The sequence below is a fragment of the Ranitomeya imitator genome, chromosome 6 (genome assembly GCF_032444005.1).
Source record: "Ranitomeya imitator isolate aRanImi1 chromosome 6, aRanImi1.pri, whole genome shotgun sequence".
NCBI classification, from domain to species: Eukaryota; Metazoa; Chordata; class Amphibia; order Anura; family Dendrobatidae; genus Ranitomeya; species Ranitomeya imitator.
The window spans coordinates 309549220-309568784 of NC_091287.1; the positions used below are offsets into that span (position 1 = coordinate 309549220).

The 19565-nt window shown below is 41.5% G+C and overlaps 1 protein-coding gene across 2 annotated transcripts in view; it reads right to left on the bottom strand.

The window, feature by feature from the left end:
- The window catches only part of RIPK1 (receptor interacting serine/threonine kinase 1), a 95855-nt gene that overhangs the window by 25203 nt on the left and 51087 nt on the right, over nt 1–19565 (bottom strand). The window contains exons 9-10 of one of the 2 annotated variants that reach the window (XM_069730738.1): nt 6642–6728; nt 2529–3152 (exon numbers count right to left, since the gene is read on the bottom strand). In XM_069730738.1, coding sequence (XP_069586839.1) covers nt 2529–3152; nt 6642–6728 — 711 coding nt within the window. The remainder of the gene's footprint in view (nt 1–2528; nt 3153–6641; nt 6729–19565) is intronic. The other variant, XM_069730739.1, reaches the window with a different exon arrangement.

Below are 19565 nucleotides of genomic sequence, written 5' to 3' on the forward strand. Positions count from 1 at the left end.
ATCGGAAAATGACAGTGACAGATGTGAGGTCGAAATGACGGAGTGAGGGAGAAAATGAGAGGTGTGAGGGAGAAAAAGAGATGTGAGGGGGAAAATGAAAGATGTGATTGGGAAAATGAGAGAAGTGAGGTGCTATAACTAACCACAGATATTTACTATGCCCAGGCAACGCCGGGCACTTCAGCTAGTTACACTATAAAGTAAAATAGCATGAAGGTGCCTGAGCATAAAAGGCAGGTATCTACATCCAGAAAATATACAGGTATGGGGGGTTAATATGTTTGTTTTTGTAATATAATGTTTAATTTGTACTTATCAAGTAGGGCTTCTTAAAGAAAAACTAGCAGGTCTGCGAGAGCCAAAGTTCCTGCTGGTTGGAAGGTGATCAAATACTTATTTCATGCAATAAAATGTAAATTAATTATGTAAAAATCATACTAAAATCAACAGTGTATCAAATACTTATTTTCCCTAGTGTAGCTGCAAAATTGAAGGGTAAAACAATAGAGCGGAGTGTTGTTTTGCTAAGGAAGACGAAAATGGCTCCATAAATACGTGGCCGCAGATGTTAAGAAGAACTGTAATGGCGGTCTGGGCTGGATGGAAAATAAAGGGAAAGTGATCAAGATGTCATCTGTGAATCGCTGTATATAATTGTCATGTATTTGGCTTGTGACTGCCTTTCACCAGTTCTATGCTCTGTAGAAGCCCAGTGTAGAACTGGTAACTTTATGGCGGTACTATTAGTAATATTTTACAATTTAGAGAAACCAAGTTGATACTAGTTACTGCTAATTGGCAATGACTGGTGTGGAGGCAGTTTTTAAAGGAGGACAATGTTGAACTTCTGCATCAGACCACAAAAACAACATGTAATGATTGCAAGTAGCTACAGATTGGCCCCTGGGTACCTCTGCCTGACACGACCTATAGGTAATTACTTGTACCATATATCATGACGGTCGCTTTAAAGGGAATCTGTCACCAGGTTTTTTTTCTACCTAATCTTACAGCAGCATATTGTAGATGCAGAGACCCTGATTCCAGCAATATATCACTTACTGGTCTGCTTAGTGTAAGATCACTGTTTTATCAGAGATTATTTATTTATTATGCTTATTTATATAGCACTAGATTGTGGCCTGATTCTAAAGCATCGGGTATTCTAGAATATGCATGTCCCCGTAGTATATGGACAATGATGATTCCAGAATTCGCGGCAGACTGTGCCCGTTGCTGATTGGTCGAGGCAACCTTTATGACATCATCGTCGCCATGGCAACCATTATGACATCTACGTCGATACTGTGCCCGTCGCTGAATCAGAAACGTGGGATTTCTACGTCCTTTATGACATCATCGTCACTGTGCCCGTCGCTGATTGGTCGAGGCCTGGCGGCCTTCGACCAATCAGAGACGCGGGATGTCTACGTCCTTTATGACATCATCGTCGCTGTGCCCGTCGCTGATTGGTCGAGGCCACCAGGCCTCGACCAATCAGAGACGCGGGATTTCCAGGACAGACAGACAGACGGAAAAAACCTTAGGCAATTATATAGCACTAGATTGTGGCCCGATTCTAACGCATCGGGTATTCTAGAATATGCATGTCCCCGTAGTATATGGACAATGATGATTCCAGAATTTGCGGCAGATTGTGCCCGTCGCTGATTGGTCAAGGCAACTTTTATGACATCATCGTCGCCATGGCAACCATTATGACATCTACATCGATACTGTGCCCGTCGCTGAATCAGAAACGTGGGATTTCTACGTCCTTTATGACATCATCGTCGCTGTGCCCGTTGCTGATTGGTCGAGGCCGCCAGACCTCGACCAATCAGAAACGCGGGATTTTTATGTCCTTTATGACATCATAGTCGCTGTGCCCGTTGCTGATTGGTCGAGGCCGCCAGACCTCGACCAATCAGAGACGCGGGATGTCTACGTCCTTTATGACATCATCGTCGCTGTGCCCGTCGCTGATTGGTCGAGGCCTGGACCAATCAGAGACGCGGGATTTCTACGTCGATACTGTGCCAGTCGCTGATTGGTCGAGGCCTGGCGGCCTCGACCAATCAGAGACGCAGGATTTCATGGACAGACAGACAGACAGAAAGACAGGCAGACAGACAGACAGACGGAAAAACCCTTAGGCAATTATATATATAGATGATCATATTCCACAGCGCTTTACAGATATTGTCATTATTACTAGAGGAATATTGGCCAGATGCAAGGTAGTCCAACCACATCCCAGAGATACCAACCATTATTGTGGATGGGGTTATAGAGAGCTCAGCACTCAGAGAACTGCTAAATCTGCAGCAGATAATTCAGTTTTTTATTCAATCAGTAAAGTAAATGATACATTGCTGTAATCAGGGTCTCTGCCCTTACAACATGCTGCTCTGAGATGGGGAAATAAAAACATGTTGACAGATTTCTTTGAAGTTTTTCTTCTAACCTCCATAAACTGTAGATCAGAAAGCCCATGTCCACAACTAGGAAAATAACTCAAGACTTACCCATTGCATGGCCCATAGCAGTATGGTTTAAAGAGGCTGGGTTTAAAGGCACAGCGTAGAAATTTAGTCTTTCTGATTCTGTAACTGGCAGCTTGGTAGAGTCAAAAGGAACAGAAGCGCTAGATGTATACAAATTTTGACTGTTTTGAGGAGCTGAATGGGGCGTATTCCACGTCCCAGGATGAGGTACAGAGTAATATATACTTGAAGGTTCGTATGAGTGATGGTAATCGACAGGTCTGCTATCAGCTTGACAAAGATTTGGACTCTGTATTACATTATTATGGGTGTAGGATGGCGCTGATGGTTCATTGTTGACGCCAAATGGCACATTTACAGGGTAAGGATGGTAAGAACCAACTGGAGCAGAATTTCTTTCACATGCTTCATTGAACACTTTCCTGCTTCTTAAGTCACTCAAAGGAGGATTAGAAAGGTTTGTCGAATTGTCAATGCGACTTCCTGTCTGATGGTAATTCATTTCATCTTCCAGCTTTCTCTCCAAAAAAACATCAAATCTTTCTTCCTCACATTCTACTGGCTCATTACTAGAAGCTCTAAAAGAATTCTCATCAACTTGTCCTTGTTGAAAACCCACAGAGCTGTGTAGAGATAGTGGTTCATCTACAGGAAGAAAGAAAATTCTTAAATACATAGCATTGTAAACTAAACACATGTATGCTTATCAACCAAGTATAAACTAAGCACATACTGTATATGCTTATAAACTAAGCACATGTATGCCTATAAACTAAGTGCAAACTAAGCACATGTATGCTCATAAAATAAGTATAAACTGATGGTATAAATTAAGCACACACAAAGTACATAAATGCTTATACGTGAAGCACAAACTAAGCACATGTATGCTTATCAACTAAGTACAAACTAAGCACATATATACCGTATACACTCGAGTATAAGCCGAGATTTTCAGCCCATTTTTTTTGGTTGAAAGTCCTCCTCTCGGCTTATACTCGAGTCATACCCGGGGTCGGCAGGGGAGGGGGAGTGGGGGATGTCTAATTATACTCACCTGCTCCTGGAGCGGTCCCTGCAGGTCCCTGGCTGCCCGGGCGTCGCAGCTTCTTCCTGTACGGAGCGGTCACATAGTACCGCTCATTACAGTAATAAATGTGCGGCTCCAACTCCCATAGGGGTGGAGCCGCATATTCATTAATGTAATGAGCGGTAACGGTGACCGCTCAATACAGGAAGAAGCTGTGGCGCCGGGGAAGCAGAGACCTGCAGGGACCGCACCAGGAGCAGGCGAGTATAACGGGGAGGGGAGTGCAGCGCTGCGCGATATTCACCTGCTCCTCATTCCGGCGCCGCTCCATCTTCAGCGTCTTCTGCAGTGACGCTTAGGTCAGAGGGCGCAATCAACGCTTGTGGAGCATTATATGGGGCAAGTGTCTGTATGGAGCATCTTATGGGGCCATTATTAACCTTTATGCAGGATTATATGGGGCATATTTTAATATGGAGCATCTTATGGGACCATCATAAACTTTATGGAGCATTATATGGGGCTCCTGATTCAATATGGATATTCAAAAACACTTAACCTACTGATGTCTCAATTAATTTTACTTTTATTGGTATCTATTTTTACTTTTGACATTTACTTATACTCGAGTCATTAAGTTTTCCCAGCTTTTTGTGGCAAAATTAGGGGGGTCGGCTTATACGCGAGTATATACGGTACTTATAAACTAAGCACAAACTAAGCACATGTGTGCTCATAAACTAAAAGCAAACTAAGCACATGTATGCTTATAAACTAAGTGCAAACTAGGCACATGTATGCTTATCAACTACCGTATATACTCGAGTATAAGCCGACCCGAGTATAAGCCGACCCCCCTAATTTTGCCACAAAAAACTGGGAAAACTTATTGACTCGAGTATAAGCCTAGGGTAGAAAATGCAGCAGCTACCGGTGAATTTCAAAAATAAAAATAGATGCTCCATACCGTTCATTATTGCCCCATAGATGCTCCATATACAACTGTGCTATATAGAATGCTCTGCACCGTTGATTATGGCCCCTTAGATGCTCCTTATAATGCGGTGCCATATATAATGCTCTGCACCTTTGATTATGGCCCCATAAATGCTCCTTATAATGTTGTGCCATATATGCTCTGCACCTTTGATTATGGCCCCATAGATGCTCCTTATAATGTTGTGCCATATATGCTCTGTACCTTTGATTATGGCCCCATAGGTGCTCCTTAGAATGCTGTGCCATATATGCTCTGCACCTTTGATTATGGCCCCATAGGTGCCCCTTATAATGCTGTGCCATATATGCTCTGCACCTTTGATTATGGCCCCATAGGTGTTCCTTATAATGCTGTGCCATATATGCTCTGCACCTTTGATTATGGCCCCATAGATGCTCCTTATAATGTTGTGCCATATATGCTCTGTACCTTTGATTATGGCCCCATAGGTGCTCCTTAGAATGCTGTGCCATATATGCTCTGCACCTTTGATTATGGCCCCATAGGTGCCCCTTATAATGCTGTGCCATATATGCTCTGCACCTTTGATTATGGCCCCATAGGTGTTCCTTATAATGCTGTGCCATATATGCTCTGCACCTTTAATTATGGCCCCATAGGTGTTCCTTAGAATGCTGTGCCATATATGCTCTGCACCTTTGATTATGGCCCCATAGGTGTCCCTTATAATGCTGTGCCATATATGCTCTGCACCTTTGATTATGGCCCCATAGGTGCTCCTTAGAATGCTGTGCCATATATGCTCTGCACCTTTGATTATGGCCCCATAGATGCTCCTTATAATGCTGTGCCATATATGCTCTGCACCTTTGATTATGGCCCCATAGGTGCTCCTTATAATGCTGTGCCATATATGCTCTGCACCTTTGATTATGGCCCCATAGGTGCTCCTTATAATGCTGTGCCCCATATATGCTCTGCACCTTTATGGCCCCATAGGTGCTCCTTAGAATGCTGTGCCATATATAATGCTCTGCACCTTTCATTATGGCCCCATAGGTGCTCCTTAGAATGCTGCTGGTGCTGCCATAAAAAAAAAAAAAAATCACATACTCACCTCTCTTCTCAGGACGCCGGCGCTTTCAATAATTACCTGCTCCTCTGCGGCTCCGTCTCCAGCACTGACGCTCAGCAGAGGGCGCGCACTGACTACGTCACAGCGCCCTCTAACCTGAGCGTCACTGCTAGAGGACGCTGCAGACGGAGCCGGAGCGAGGAGCAGGTAATTATAGCGCTGCGCTCCCCTTACCTGCTGCGGCGCGGTCCCTGCAGTCCCTGGCTTCTCCGGCGCTGCAGCTTCCTCCTGTAATTGAGCGGTCACATGGCACCGATCATTTACAGCAATGAATATGCGGCTCCTCCCCTATGGGGGTGGAGCCGCCTATTCATTTCTGTAATGAGCGGTGCCATGTGACCGCTCAGTACAGGAAGAATCTGCAGCGCCGGAGAAGCCAGGGACTGCAGGGACCGCGCCGCAGCAGGTAAGTATGATTACACGGCCCCCGCTCTCCCTCCCCTGCTGACACCCGGGTATATGACTCGAGTATAAGCCGAGAGGGGGACTTTCAGCCCAAAAAAATGGGCTGAAAATCTCGGCTTATACTCGAGTATATACGGGAAGTACAAATTAAGCACGTGTGCTCATAAATTAAAGGCAAACTAAGAACATGTGTGCTTATCAACTAGGGCCTCTTTCACACTTCCATCTTTTTCCTCCCGTAGAAATCCGTCGATTTTTGAAAAAACAGGATCCTGCAAATTTTTCTGCAGGATCCTGTTATTTCCCATAGACTTGTATTAGTGACGGATTGTGACGGATGGCCATCCGTGTCATCCGTCGCGCACTGGATCCATCAGTAAATAGCGGTCCGTCGTGCAGAGAAAACGTTCAGAGGAACGTTTTTTCTGCACGTCGGAAAATCGTTCAGCGACGGGTCCTGCGCTGTCCGTCGTTGGCTATAATGGAAGCCTATGGGCGCAGGATCAGTCGCTGACTGTCAAACACAGGAATCCAGCGACGTATCCCGTTTTCATTCTGAGCATGCCTGGAAGGATTTTCAAGTCAGGGAGAAATCTCTCTCACCAGTTTGAAGCAGAAGTCCTTGTGTGCAAGCTTGCTCAGGAACTAAAGTCTTGACTGACTCAGAATGAAATTCATGCAAGGAGGTGCCTGGATCAGAAGCGTTGTCCACATCAGAAAAAAAAAGAAGGAAGTAAATCTCCAGCGTGAAACTTAGACAAAAGTTCAATTTATTTGGACAAATCCATTAAAATCTTTGTTTCATAGTTGTACAGCAAATGATGGGGTACATGATACGACTATCGTGTTTCGACCTGTAAAGGTCTTAATCATGGTATAGTATATGGTCAGAGCAACAAAACATACATCTATATATATATATATATATATATATATATATATATATGTATATATATATATATATATATATATATATATATATATATATATAAGAAATTAAACACAACAGGTGCAGCAATTGGAATCAAGCAAGAAAATAATAAATAAAAAAAACTGGTGCACTAGTTAAAAGTCTCAACATCGGTACACACAATTGACATACGATTCATAGAAAAACGCAGTGATAGCATTAAGACACTGTATACAAAGCTCCAGATCAAATTAACAATGGAGAAATATGTATAACCACTTAAGTTTATGCAGAGGAGAACAAGAGAGGAAACAAAAAACAAAAACAACAAAACATTATTTTATTCGTATTGTAAAATCAAATCTTGCTGTTTATTCAGACCCAACAGGGTTCTAGTCTGCAATTTAAAAATCCAGAAGGATTCACTGTTCAAGACCTTACGTCTGAAATCCCCACCTCGACTCGGTTTAAAGACCTTTTCAATGCCCATAACACTAAGAGTATTAGTTTTTCCAGCATGAAATTGTCTGCAATCATGAGATACCGCAGAAATGTTATGAGCATTAGTGTTAAGACACATCCGACAAATGTTTGCGTATTCTTCTTTTAAAAGGTCTTATTGTACAGCCAACATATTGGAGTCTGCAGGCTATGCATTCAATCAAATAAATAAGACCTTCTGTGTTACAATTCATTTATGTATTAATAGTATATGAAATACCTGTTACAATAGAAGTGAGTTTACTGTTTTTATTCACATAATTGCAAGTTTTGCACGGATGATGGCCACATTTGAAAAAGCCCTTATAAGAAAGCCATGATTTCCCATCTGAATCATTTTTATTTAATAAAAAGACTGGGTGAAAGAATATATCCCAAAGAAGGAGCTTTTCTGGCTACAAATCACATGTGCGTATTTTCCAAAATATTTGCCAGTTTAGTATCACCATATAGAGTTGGGAGATATTTTTTCACTATTTTAGTAATGCTGGAAAAACTAATACTCTTAGGGTATGTGCACACGTCCGGATTTTTAGCGTTTTTTTTTTTGCGGAATTTCGCCATAATAACGCTATAAAGCCGCTAAAAAAACGCTAACATTATGCATCCTATCATTTAGAATGCATTCCGCATTTTTTGTGCATTTTCCTCAAAAAAAAACGCATACCGCAAAAAATCCGGACATGCTCTATCTTTTTGCGGATTTCCTATCAAAAAGGACATTCCGGAAAATAAAATAAAAAAACGCAAAAAATCCGCGCAAAAAACGCGCAAATTCCGTGAGAAATCCGCGCAAAAAAAGAACGCGGATTTCTGGCAGAATTCTCAGGATTATGCCAGGAAAAAATCCTGACGTGTGCACATAGCCTTAGTGTTATGGGCATTGAAAAGGTCTTTAAACCGAGTCGAGGTGGGAATTTCAGACGTAAGGTCTTGAACAGTGAATCCTTCTGGATTTTTAAATTGCAGACTAGAATCCCATTGGTATTCAAAAGAATAAAAATAAAAAAAAAAATAAAAAATATATCTATATATATATATTAAAAAAATAAACAGTTTATAATATATATGTAAGTGAGTGAATCAGTCAATCAATATGTGTAACACATAGTGGAAAAGATAAATAAAAAATAAATACTGATGAAATTCATATAATGTGATCCACAAAAGTGCATAAAGTGAATAGATGAATAAAATAAATCCAATTTTTACATAACAAGTGAATGATGTGGAAAAAAGGCAATTAATAATCCCAGTGGAGTGGTGTGTGCAGGGAACGGTGTGAGCTCCAGACTGGTGAGCATTGTGACATTATGTGATTTTTTTTCTGATCTATTTTTCCAGCACCATTGCTTTTTTGATCACTTGATCACCACTTGAGGCATTATTTTTATTGCTTGCCTTTTTTCCACATCATTCACTTATTTTATTCATCTATTCACTTTATGCACTTTTGTGGATCACATTATATGAATTTCATCAGTATTTATTTTTTATTTATCTTTTCCACTATGTGTTACACATATTGATTGACTGATTCACTCACTTACATATATATTATAAACTTATATATATATATCTACTATATAAAGCTGTGTGTGTGTGTGTGTGTGTGTGTGTGTGTGTGTGTGTGTGTGTGTGTGTGTGTGTGTGTGTGTGTATGTCCGGGATTGGCATCTGCACCGTCGCAGCTACAGCCACAAAATTTTGCACAGTAACACGTCTGGACCCCGAGAGCGTCATAGGCTATATTGTGAGGCGAAATTTTAACCCTGCGCGTTCCAATTCACCAAACAATTTTTCCCCTATCTACATAATGGGGAAAAAAGTGAAAGGAAAAGTGTTGGAGGCGTCGCAGCTACAGCAACAAAATTTTGCACAGTCACACGTCTGAACCCCGAGAGCGTCATAGGCTACGTTGTGAGGTGAAATTTTAACCCCGCGCTTTCCAATTCACCAAACAATTTTGCCCCTATCTACATAATGGGGAAAAAGTGAAATGAAAAGTGTTGGAGGCGTCGCAGCTACAGCCACAAAATTTTGCACAGTCACACGTCTGGACCCTGAGAGCGTCATAGGCTATGTTGTGAGGTGAAATTTTAACTCCGCGCTTTCCAATTCACCAAACTATTTTTCCCCTATCTACATAATGGGGAAAAGTGAAAGGAAAAGTGTTGGAGGCAAATTGACAGCTGCCAGATGTGAACAAGGGGGACTTAAAGAATGAGAGCGATGGCGCAAAAGGTGGGGCCCCGACATGAGATACTCACCACACATGGGGATATGAACACACACACAAAATGCGCCACACACTACCACGAGCTTGAACACATATACCACCCTCAGCACACATTTCACCACACATATACCAACCTCGCCACATAAAAGTCAAAACACAAAACTCGCCACGCGCAAAACTCGCCACATGCAAAAACTAGGCTCACGCAAAACTCGCCACAAGTGCAAAACTCCCCTCATGGAAAACTCGCCACACGCAAAACTTGCACACGCGGAAAAATTGCCACATGCACAAAATTTGCAACACATGCAAAAGTTGCCTCACACAAAACTTGCACATACTCAAAAGGCACCACACATAAAACTCACCACGCGCAAAACTCGCCATGCGCAAAACTTGCTGCACACAACTTGCTACACTAACCTGTCACATGCAACTCGACACACAAAAAGTTGCTACACGCATGTTGCTACACAAAACTCATCTCACAAAAGTCGCTACATGCATGTCGCCACACACAACTCAACACACACAACTTGACAAACGAAACTCGCCCTAAAACACACACAAGTCTGGTATTATCCTTCAAAAATAAAAATCTGATTAATAAGCAGACAAACTACAAGAGCGACAAATGTACAGTATAGGAAATACAGCAGCTGTCAGTCACATGACCTGTCTATTATGTGTATGTGTGAGCTAATATATACTGCCAGGGGGAGGGCTTCCTGTTGGCTGGGGATTTATCAGGCTGCCAATTTATCTTACAAATACTGAGGTAAAAATACTGAGCAAATAACGTATTAACGAGGTCTAATACAGGAGATCACACAGGTATATACTATATACAGGGGAGATGACACACAGATATATACTATATACAGGAGAGATGACACAGGTATATACTATATAGAGGAGGAGATGACATACAGGTACATACTATATACAGGAGGAGATGACATACAGCTATATACTATATACAGGAGGAGATGACACACAGGTATATACTATATACAGGAGCAGATTACCTACAGGTATATACTATATACAGGAGGAGATGACATACAGGTATATGCTATATATAGAAGATGACATACAGGTATATACTATATACAGGAGGAGATGACACACAGATATATACTATATACAGGAGGAGATGACATACAGGTATATACTATATATAGAAGGAGATGACATACAGGTATATACTATATATAGGAGGAGATGACATACAGGTGTATACTATATATAAGGGAGATGACAAACATGTATATACTGAGGTGAAAATGAGAGGTGTGAGGTGAAAATGAAAAGGTGTGAGTGCAAAATGAGAGGAGTGAGGGAAAATAGTGGAGTGATCGGAAAATGACAGATGTGAGGTCGAAATGACAAGTGTTAGGGGGGAATGAGAGATGTGAGGGGGAAATTTAAAGATGTGATTGGGAAAATGAAAGGCGTGATGGGAAAATAAGAGAAGTGACGTGCTATAACTAACCACAGATATTTATTATGCCCAGGCAACGCCGGGCTCTTCAGCTAGTATATATATATATATATATATATATATATATATATATACACACACACATACATACATATTAGCGATGGTTCTTGGATAAAGATATAAAAATAATAATTATAGTGTATTATACATTTACTGCTACATGGTCTGTTGCTCTCTGTCCCCTGCTTGACACATCTTCTTCCCATATTTTATATTATTATTTTTGAAATGTATGGTTTTATTATAATTTTAAAAAAAAATTTCATTGGATATTAATTGTTTTAACCTTCGTCAGGCTGCATAATTTTACAACGTTAACAGGCTGCAGAGGTACAATTGTACCTTCATATATAGTTTATTGAAATTTGGCCAATATATTCTGGACCAAAACCGCAGAGATGTCACGAAATTTCAGCCCTCTACGGCTTTTCGAAAAAAAAAGTTATTGCAATTTTAAAACGGAATAGTTACAATTGTACCTACTCAGCCGGACGAAGGTTAATTATTTTTAATAAAAATTTGCTGTGCATTGTGCGGTTTTTTTAAGCTTATGTTATGGTTTTGTGTATAATCATGATTGCATTATTAATAAAATAAAATTTATTTTTATATATTTTTATTCTTTTGAATACTTTTTTGGGTATATATATTGGTTTTGAGTATTCATAATATCTTATATTCTTATAATAGTGGTATTTCTTTTCTGTATAGGTTTTGTGTAGAATCCCGTTGTATCTGAATAAACGGCAAGATTTGATTTTACAATACGATTAAAATAATGGTTTTGTTTTGGGGGGGTTTCCCTCTCTTGTTCGACTCTGCATAAACTTCAGTGGTTATACATATTTCTCCATTGTTAATTTGATCTGGATCTTTGTATACAGTCTCTTAATGCTATCACTGCTTTTTTCTATGAATCATTGTATGTCAATTGTGTGTGTAACAATGTTGGGACTTTTAACTAGTGCACCAGTTTTGTTTTTTTTTGTCGTTTTTGCTTTTGCTTGATTCCAATTGCTGCACCTGTTGTGTGTTTAATTTCCTCTATATACAGTATGTTTTGTTGCTCTGACCATATATCATACCATGATTAAGACCTTTACAGGTCGAAACGCGTTAGTCATATCATGCACCCCATCATTTGCTGTACCACTATGAAACAAGGATTTTAATGGATTTGTCTAAATAGATTGAACTTTTATCCAAGTTTCACGCTGGAGATTTACTTCCTTTCCCCCCCCCCCCCCAAGTATAAATTGATGGTATAAACTAAGCACATATATTCTAATAAACTAAGTATAAACTGGCTGTGTACACTAAGCACATACACTGCGTGCAGAATTATTAGGCAAGTTGTTTTTTTGGATCACATGATACTTTTTATACATGTCCTACTCCAAGCTGTTCATGTTTGATAGCCAACTACAAATTAAGTAAATCAGGTGATGTGCATCTCTGTAATGAGGAGGGGTGTTGTCTAATGACATTAAAACCCTATATAAGGTGTGCGTAATTATTAGGCAACTTCCTTTCCTTCGGCAAAATGGGTCATTAGAGAGATTTGACGGGCTCTGAAAAGTCCAAAATTGTGAGATGTCTTGCAGAGGGATGCAGCAGTCTTGAAATTGCCAAACTTTGGACGCGTGATCGATCAAGTGTTTCATGGCAAATAGCCAACAGGGTCGCTAGAAGCGTGTTGGGCAAAAAAGGTGCAAAATAACTGCCCATGAATAGAGGAAAATCAGGCGTGAAGCTGCCAAGATACCATTTGCCACCAGTTGTGCCATATTTCAGAGCTGCAACATTACTGGAGTAACAAAAAGCACAAGGTGTGCGATACTCAGGGACATGGCCAAGATAAGGAAGGCTGAAAAACGACCACCTTTGAACAAGAAACATAAGATAAAATGTCAAGAAATATCTTAACCCCTCTCTGACCTTAGACGTACTATCCCGTCGAGGTGCCCTGGGCCTATCTGATCCTCGACGGGATAATACGTCATAGCGATCGGCCGCGCTGACGGGAGGAGCGCGGCCGATCGCGGCCGGGTGTCAGCTGCCTATCGCAGCTGACATCTGGCACAATGTGCCAGGAGCGGTCACAGACCGCTCCGGGCACATTAACCCCCGGCACACCGCGATCAAACATGATCGTGGTGTGCCGGCGGTGCAGAGAAGCATTGCGCAGGGAGGGGGCTCCCTGCGGGCTTCCCTGAGCCCCCCGCAGCAACGCGATGTGATCGCGTTGCTGCGAGGGTCTCCTTAGAGCAGGCGCTTGGTAAGCCTGCAGCACTGTACAACAGATCGGTGATCTGACAGAGTGCTGTGCAAACTGTCAGATCACCGATCTGTGATGTCCCCCCCTTGGACAAAGTAAAAAAATTTTTTTCCAAATGTGTAATAAAAAAACAAAAAAAAACAAAAACAAATTCCTAAATAACGAAAAAAAATATTATTCCCATAAATACATTTCTTTATCTAAATAAAAAAAACAAAAAAAACAATAGAAGTACACATATTTAGTATCGCCGCGTCCGTAACGACCCCACCTATAAAACTATATCACTAGTTAACCCCTTCAGTGAACACCGTAAAAAAAAAAAAAACGAGGCAAAAAACAACGCTTTATTCTCATACTGCCAAACAAAAAGTGGAATAACACGCAATCAAAAAGACGGATATAAATAACCATGGTACCACTGAAAACGTCATCTTGTCCCGCAAAAAACGAGCCGCCACAATGCATCATCAGCGAAAAAATAAAAAAGTTATAGTCCTCAGAATAAAGCAATGAAAAAATAATTATTTTTTCTGTAAAATAGTTTTTATCGTATAAAAGCGCCAAAACATAAAAAAAAATGATATAAATAAGGTATCACTGTAATCGTACTGACCCGAAGAATAGAACTGCTTTATCCATTTTACCAAACGCGGAACGGTATAAACGCCTCCCCCAAAAGAAGTTCATGAATAGCTGGTTTTCGGTCAATCTGCCTCACAAAAATCGGAATAAAAAGTGATCAAAAAATGTAACGTGCCCGAAAATGTTACCAATAAAAACGTCAACTCGTCCCACAAAAAACAAGACCTCACATGACTCTGTGGACTCAAATATGGAAAAATTATAGCTCTCAAAATGTGGTAATGCAAAAAATATTTTTTGCAATAAAAAGCGTCTTTCAGTGTGTGACGGCTGCCAATCATAAAAATCTGCTAAAAAACCCGCTATAAAAGTAAATCAAACCCCCCTTCATCACCCCCTTAGTTAGGGAAAAACAAAATTTAAAAAATGTATTTACCGGCATATAAGATGACTGGGAGTGGTCCCGATGACGAGGTGAGGGAGCGCCTCACCAGGAAGGTGTAAGGCTACGTTCACACTAGCGTTGTGCGCCGCTGCGTCGGCGACGCAATGCACAACGCACGCAAAAACGCGGCAAAACGCACGCAAAAACGCTGCGTTTTGCGACGCATGCGTAGTTTTTTGCCGAAAATCGGACGCAAGAAAAATGCAACTTGTTGCGTTTTCTTGGTCCGACGCTTGCGGCAAAAAAGACGCATGCGTCGCACAACGCAACAAACAAAAACACATGCGTCCCCCATGTTAAATATAGGGGCGCATGACGCGTGCGTCGCCGCTGCGTCGCCCGACGCTAACTCGACGCACACTAGCATAACGATAATGTGTGTAAAGCGCTGTGGAATTAGTGGCGCTATATAAGCTACGCATAATAAATAACGCTAGTGTGAACGTAGCCTAAGTGAAGCAAACTGTCAGCGTCTGGGATGCCAGGGTTATGCAAATAAGAGAGAGAGAGAACGGTGCTGTGCCTAGAAAAACACTCCTCTTTCACTAATCTGACTCACCCTTGTATCCCATTATCTCCTTCTCTGCCTCTGCTTCACTTACACCTTCCCGGTGAGGTGCCCCCTCTCCTTGTCATTGGGGTAACTCCCCCCACAATATGCGGCGACCGCAGATTACTCCGTACCTGCCCTATAAAACGACACCTGGCGTATAAGACGATACCCGACTTTTGAGAACATTTTCAAGGTTTAAAAAGTAGTCTTATAAGCCACAAAATACAGTATTTCCATTTTCCCATTAGGGTTAGGGCTAGGGTTAGGGTTAAGGCTACAGTTAGGGTTGGGGCTAAAGTTAGGGTTAGGATTACATTTACGGTTGGGAATAGGGTTGGGATTAGGGTTAGAGGTGTGTTTGGGTTAGGGGTGTGGTTAGGGTTACCGTTGGGATTAGGGTTAGGGGTGTGTTTGGATTAGGGTTTCAGTTATAATTGGAGGGTTTCCACTGTTTAGGCACATCAGGGGCTCTCCAAACGCGACATGGCGTCCAATCTCAATTCCAGCAAATTCTGCGTTGAAAAAGTAAAACAGTGCTCCTTCCCTTCCGAGCCCTCCCATGCGCCCAAACGGTGGTTCCCCCCCACATCACATATGGGGTATCAGCGTACTCAGGACAAATTGGACAACAACTTTTGGGGTCCAATTTCTCCTGTTACCCTCGGGAAAATACAAAACTGGGGGCTAAAAAATAATTTTGTGGGAAGAAATTTTTGTTTTATTTTTACGGCTCTGCATTATAAACTTCTGTGAAGCCCTTGGTGGGTCAAAGTGCTCACCACACATCCAGATAAGTTCCTTAGGGGGTCTACTTTCCAAAATGGTGTCACTTGTGGGGGGTTTCAATGTTTAGGCATATTAGTGGCTCTCCAAATGCAACATGGCGTCCCATCTCAATTCCTGTCAATTTTGCATTGAAAAGTCAAACGGCGCTCCTTCGCTTCCGAGCTCTGTCATGCGCCCAAACAGTGGTTTACCCCCACATATGGGGTATCGGCGTACTCAGGAGAAATTGTACAACAACTTTTGGGGTCCATTTTCTCCTGTTACCCTTGGTAAAATAAAACAAATTGGAGCTGAAGTAAATTTTGTGAAAAAAAGTTAAATGTTCATTTTTATTTAAACATTCCAAAAATTCCTGTGAAACACCTGAAGGGTTAATAAACTTCTTGAATGTGGTTTTGAGCACCTTGAGGGGAGCTTTTTTAGAATGGTGTCACACTTGGGTATTTTCTATCATATAGACCCCTCAAAATGACTTCAAATGAGATGTGGTCCCTAAAAAAAATGGTGTTGTAAAAATGAGAAATTGCTGGTCAACTTTTAACCCTTATAACTCTCTAACAAAAAAAAAAATTCTGGTTCCAAAATTGTGCTGATGTAAAGTAGACATGTGGGAAATGTTACTTATGTATTTTGTGTCACATATCTCTGTGATTTAATTGCATAAAAATTCAAAGTTGGAAAATTGCTAAATTTTCCAAATTTTCACCAAATTTCCGTTTTTCACAAATAAACGCAGGTAATATCAAAGAAATTTTACCTCTATCATGAAGTACAATATGTCACAAGAAAACAATGTCAGAATCACCAGGATCCGTTGCAGCGTTCCAGAGTTATAACCTCATAAAGGGACAGTGGTCAGAATTGTAAAAATTGGCCTGGTCATTAACGTGCAAACCACCCTTGGGGGTAAAGGGGTTAAGACTGACTGACTTTTCAAAGGTTTTATGGACTGATGAAATGAGAGTGACTCTTGATGGGCCAGAGGCTGGATCAGTAAAGGACAGAGAGCTCCACTCCAACTCAGATGTCAGCAAGGTGGAGGTGGGGTACTGGTATTGGCTGGTAATCAAAGATGAACTTGTGGGACCTTTTCGGGTTGAAGATGGAGTGAAGCTCAACTCCCAGACCTACTGCCAGTTTTTGGAAGACTTCTTCAAGCAGTGGTACAGGAAGAAGTCGGTATCGTTCAATAAAAACATGATTTTCATGCAGGACAATGCTCCATCAGATGCCTCCAACTACTCCACAGCGTGGCTGGCCAGTAAAGGTCTCAAAAGGAAAAATAGTGACATGGCCCCCTTGTTAACCTGATCTGAACCCCATAGAGAACCTGAAGTCCCTCATAAAATGTGAGATCTACAGGGAGGGAAAACAGTACACCTCGCGGAACAATGTCTGGGAGGCTGTGGTGGCTGATGCACGCAATGTTGATCGTAAACAGATCAAGCAACTGACAGAATCTATGGATGGAAGGCTGTTGAGTGTCATCATAAAGAAAGGTGGCTATATTGGTCACCAATTGTTTGGGGTTTTGTTTTTGCAAGTTAGAAACGTTTATTTCTAAATTTTGTTCAGTTATATTGGTTTACCTGGTGAAAATAAACAAGTGACATGGGAATATATTTGGTTTTTATTAAGTTGCCTAATAATTCTGCACAGTGATAGTTACCTGCACAAACAGATATCCTCCTAAGATAGCCAAATCTAAAAATAACCCACTCCAACTTCCAAAGATATTAAGCTTTGATATTTACGAGTCTTTTGGGTTGATTGAGAACATAGTTGTTGATCAATAATAAAAATAATCCTCTAAAATACAACTTGCCTAATAATTCTGCACGCAGTGTACATGCTAATAAACTAAGTACATATATACTTATAAACTAAGTATAAACTAATGGTATAAACTAAGTATTTACAGCGCCTTGAAAAGGTATTTCTACCCCCATGAACCTTTCCACATTTTTTCACATTACACCCACAAACTTAAAGGGAATCTGTCACCCCAAAATCCGCCTATAAGCCAAGGCCACCAGCATCAGGGGATTATCTACAGGTTTCTGTAATGCTGTAGATAAGCCCCCGATGTAACCTGCAAGATAAGAAAAACAGGTTATATTATACTCACCCAGGGGTGGTCCCAGTTCGGTTCAGGTCCGATGGGTGTCGTGGTCCGGTCCGGCGCCTCCCATCTTCATGCGATGACGTCCTCTTCTTTGCTTCCTGTCGCGGCTCCTGCGCAGGCGTACTTTGTCTGCCCTGTGGAGGGCAGAGCAAATTACTGCAGTGCGCAGGCGTCGGGCCTCTCTGACCTTTCCCGGTCTGGCGTATTGTTTGAGAACATGTATCAAACTGCATCATGAAAACCAAACAAACTTCTGAGGGCTTCACAAAACAGCTGTATTTATACTGAGGTAAAACGACAAACAGGTGGACCCAAGTGACTAATTATCTTACTGGAAGCAATTGGTCACTGAGTATTTTATTTAGGGTTATCGGACTACAGGGAGCGGTATACAAAAGCATGTCACAATTTTCAGATTTATATTTTTAAATCCTTTCCTTTATACATCACAAATATTGGCATATCGCAAATTCCAAATAAAATACATTTAAGTTTAAAAAAATGTGGAAAAGTTCACGGGGTAGGGATGCTTTTTCAAGGCACTATATATGCTTATATACGAAGGCAACTGCTGTGGGCACAATTATTAAAACACGGAGGAAACACAAGATGACTGTTAATCTTCCTCGATCTGGGGCTCAATGCAAGATCTAGTAAACCAAAAAGAAAAAGTATTACTGCACAAAAGCTGCACACCATCAAATAAGTAGATAACAAAAGATAAACATAGACTGATTTTATTCACGGATCAGAACATACAACATAAATAATAAAAACATAATTAAAAACATGAAAACAACATCATGAACACACAGGGAAATGCATATAATGACTCAGTATAATGAGCTAACCCAACAAAGACCGTTGGCTCATGGGGTGTTGCGCAAAAATTTATAATGTCAAAAGGACAGTGCTGAAATTTAGCTCGTATGGCCGCTACCACAGACCAAAAGCGAGCAAAAATAAATAAACGCACAACAACGTCCAAAGCAAAGAGCAGCAACTAGCCAAAAAGGACATATACAGGGCAGCCTATACAAAATGATACCACTGAGACACAGCATATAAACAGGAGAAACCTCCCAAATGTATACCACCTGGTGACGTGATGCCCCACGCGTATCGCCCGGCGAACCGGGCTTCGTCAGGGGATGCATGTTGGCCCGTGCACCAGCCTTAAATAGTGTCTGCTAGATAGCAGATAAGGTTCCGGTGTGTACCGGCCGGCACCGCGAAACCGGAAGTGAGCGCTAACCATAATGAGTGTTGACACCTGAGAGCCCAGCGCAACCGTGCGCAGAAGACTCGGGGGGGGGGGGGGGGTGGGGGGCGGGAGAAACCAGCGAGCACAAACCAAGGTGGGAGGTCCGTGAAATCCTGACAATACCGCACGATCATGCCGAGGACCCAGCGCTGACATGCGCAGAAGGACCAGGGGGAGGAGGAGGTGTCAGTAAGCACGAACCAATGTAGGAGATCCATAAAGTCCCGACAATGCAGCGCGATCATGCGCAGAGGGGAAGAGCAGAAACAGACACAGCGCAAGCGCCAGTGAAAGCCAATGAAGAGAATGCAGACATGCGCAAATGAAGGGGCAGAAG